The sequence below is a fragment of the Postia placenta genome (assembly GCF_002117355.1).
Source record: "Postia placenta MAD-698-R-SB12 unplaced genomic scaffold POSPLAscaffold_2, whole genome shotgun sequence".
Taxonomy (NCBI): Eukaryota; Fungi; Basidiomycota; class Agaricomycetes; order Polyporales; family Adustoporiaceae; genus Rhodonia; species Rhodonia placenta.
Genome location: NW_020169833.1, coordinates 3473127 through 3476009, shown reverse-complemented (window position 1 = coordinate 3476009; position 2883 = coordinate 3473127). Strand labels below are relative to the sequence as shown.

Sequence of the window (2883 nt, the reverse complement as noted above, 5' to 3'; positions counted from 1 at the left end):
CGCTCCTTCTCCAGCCGCTTCTCCTCGCGGCGGCGCGCTTTCTCCTCCTTCTTCATCGGCTGGAACTTGTATCCGGGGTACTGCTCTGCGTGCTCCGCCTTCTTGACGTCCGCCAGCCGCTCGTACTCGCCGCGCACCCCGGGGTCCTCTGCCTTCCACATCGCCGCGACCTCCTTCGAGACGCTCGACTGCGGCTTCTTGGGGTGGCCGTGCTGCAGCTGCGACTGCATCATCTGCTTGAGCTTGTCGGAGCGGTAGAGGATCCAGGCATTGGGGGGCCGCGGGGGGTTCATGGGGTTTGCGCGCGATGCGGCGCGGTCGGGGGAACGGCGGGATGCGCCGGCCATGGCGGAGGGGGAGGGGGAGTGTGGCGTGGGGGTGTGGGGTTGTATGTAGTGTTAGGCGGATATAGACGTTGATAGGGCGCGACTTGGGGGCTGGGGCGGCGACGCGGGCGAGGGACAGGCGGGCGAGGAGGACATGGCTCAGCCGTGCGGGGGACGGGGGACGCAGGGCACGACTCACCAAGGACCCCGAGGGCGATCACAATGGAATATGCGCGATCGACGATGGCGTGCCAGCAACCGAGATTGAGGACTGCCGGGTGTCGTCGAGCGTGTGGCTGAGGGCAGAATCGGCGGGGGAGGAACACGCGAGACGTCAGAGGGGTGTCGTGAGTGTCGAGAAGTGTCCGCGCGATGACAGAGTTGACGTCGAGCGCAGATGGTGGACGTCGGGTGAAGGAGAAGAAAGGGCCGGCACGCGAAAGGGCGAGACGAACCGGACGCGCTGTGTTGACACTCTGTCTGCCTTTGTGGGTCCGCACTCGACAGGCGCCTATCCCTCGCGCCTCTCCCCGCGTCTGCGCTCGTTGCATGCCAAGGGAGGGCGCATTGGCCGTCGCTGGTCATCTGCGCGTGATCAGTGCACTGCGGGTCCATGCGCGACGGTCGTCCATGCCGCCCCGCTCACGCCAAGGCGCTTCCCGTCCTCTTGGAATACGCCCCGTCCTTGTCTCTGCCCTCCTGTCCCCACTGACCGTTCCCTCCGCAGAGCCATGCCCGTGCACGTGCCTTGGACGGCCCCTGCACAGCGGTCGTCCTCTCACCCAGGCCTCCCTCCACCCGAGTCTGCTTGCTCGCACGCCATGTATCCTCCGCGTCTCCCCACTGCGCGCCTGTATATATGTGTCTTGAGCGCGAATTTGACTGCTTGATAGCGCCGGCCCTCGACTAGACCTCATCAAGGCCCTCAGCACAGCGGCACAAGCATCCATGGCCACGCGCGGCCGCCCGGAGCACCTCCAAAGGCACTCGTCGAGGCATCGCAGCCCGGTCAGCATGGGCTTCGACAACGCGCCCACGCCCTTCATCGCCCCGCGCGCAACTTGCGTCACCGGCCCGTCCTCCCGCAAAGTGCGCCCGCTCGCTGCGCGCATCACCCGCGACTGTCTGCCGTCCCCGGTTCTCCTTGATCGCGACGACGAGCAGACGTCCCGTACTCCGGTGCGTCATCCGGTGCGTCACTCTCCCTCTCGAGTCCGCCCCTCACATGTCTATAGCCCCAATGTCGACGACGTCCACCGCCGCGCAAGGTAAATACATTCTTCTTTTTGTGCGTCGCTCGTCGTCGCGCCCCGCACTGTCTCTCCACAGCCCGCCTCTGTCGCCCAAGCCCGCCCGCTCGCTCCCGGTCTTCGGCATACGCTGCACCCGCCTCGCCCACCTCTGCTGCTGCCTCTTGCCATCGGTCTTCCACGGCTGCCCGCCCCGTCTTGACGCGCGCCGTCTCCTCGGCGCGTCTCGCACGGCGGCCTCCTATCGTGCACCATCACCTGTTCCTCTCGCTTCCGCCTCCGTCACGCGTCGTCAAGCATGACGCCCCATCGTCCTCTCATCCCGCGCATGCAGGTACGTCATACATGCCACAACACGGCCTCTCCGTCCTCACGTCACTGCGCCGCCCCCCGCGCACGACAGCGACGCCCGCAGCCAGCGCGCCGCCCAGAGCACCCACGCGCGATCCTCGCGTCCTTGCTAGCACACATGTCACAGCCCGCTACTGACGCGCAGAGACGGCACACGGGCGCATACACAGCATGAAGCGCGGCGCCCCGCGCACATGTTGTGCTGCCCGACGACGCCTTGCACGGGCGCGTATAAGACAGCGTCATCAGCGCCTGACGCGTCGACGCGCAAGAGCCGACGCGCGGCGTACCTGGATCCGCAGATCCGACCTGCACGCTGCCCGTGGAAATGGGACGGCCAGCCGACGTGACGGTCAGCACGCGAGCACGACATGACGCGAGCAAGACCACGTACACGCTGTGGCGCAACTCTGTGGCGCAAGACGGCAGAGAGATCAGCGCGGGACGAGCCGCATCAATGGCTGGCGACACACTCGCTTGTTCCTTGAAACCGATGGCACAGGCCGCTCGGTCGTCGCATTGTGCGGTGCGCGCAACGAGCACACGAACGTCGGCCGCCGGCGGGCGCAGCCTCACGATGTCTCCATGCGCGTCCTCTGCGCTCGCGCCGTCGGCTCGCACCGTCTGATCATCTCGGCACAGACGTATCGCCGCGCGCATGCATCCCAGTCCGAGATGCGCCGCCACCTTGCCCACGCGTCGCGCAACACGTTGTTCCCTTGTGTGCCCGCCCGCTCACATCCCGCCGTCGCACGCACACCAGCCCCCCGGTCACACTCCCGCGCCACCGCACGCCCGCCGTCTCAGTTATCGCGCGCGAACACGCCAAGTAATACATATATTAAATACACTTGTATGTTCTCATTGTCGTCATGGCCCCCCTCTCGCGCACGCGGCGTCTTCGTATTTGCGTGGGCATCGCGTCCGGTTGCGAACGCGCTGGCTGTGGCAATCAA

General features: G+C 66.4%; 2 protein-coding genes across 2 annotated transcripts in view; one reads left to right on the top strand and one right to left on the bottom strand.

The window, feature by feature from the left end:
- The window catches only part of POSPLADRAFT_1053371 (hypothetical protein), a gene marked incomplete at both ends in the record, with an annotated part of 464 nt that extends 117 nt beyond the window's left edge, over window positions 1–347 (bottom strand). The window contains one exon of the mRNA XM_024480399.1: window positions 82–347. Coding sequence (XP_024343549.1) covers window positions 82–347 — 266 coding nt within the window. The remainder of the gene's footprint in view (window positions 1–81) is intronic.
- Window positions 348–1057: 710 nt separating this feature from the next.
- Window positions 1058–2065, top strand: POSPLADRAFT_1053370 (hypothetical protein; the record flags this gene model as incomplete). The annotated part of the gene is made up of 4 exons (XM_024480398.1): window positions 1058–1179; window positions 1220–1505; window positions 1562–1910; window positions 1980–2065. The coding sequence occupies 4 exons, from the start codon at window positions 1058–1060 to the stop codon at window positions 2063–2065; spliced, it is 843 nt and encodes a 280-aa protein (XP_024343548.1).
- Between the last annotated feature and the right edge of the window lie 818 nt (window positions 2066–2883).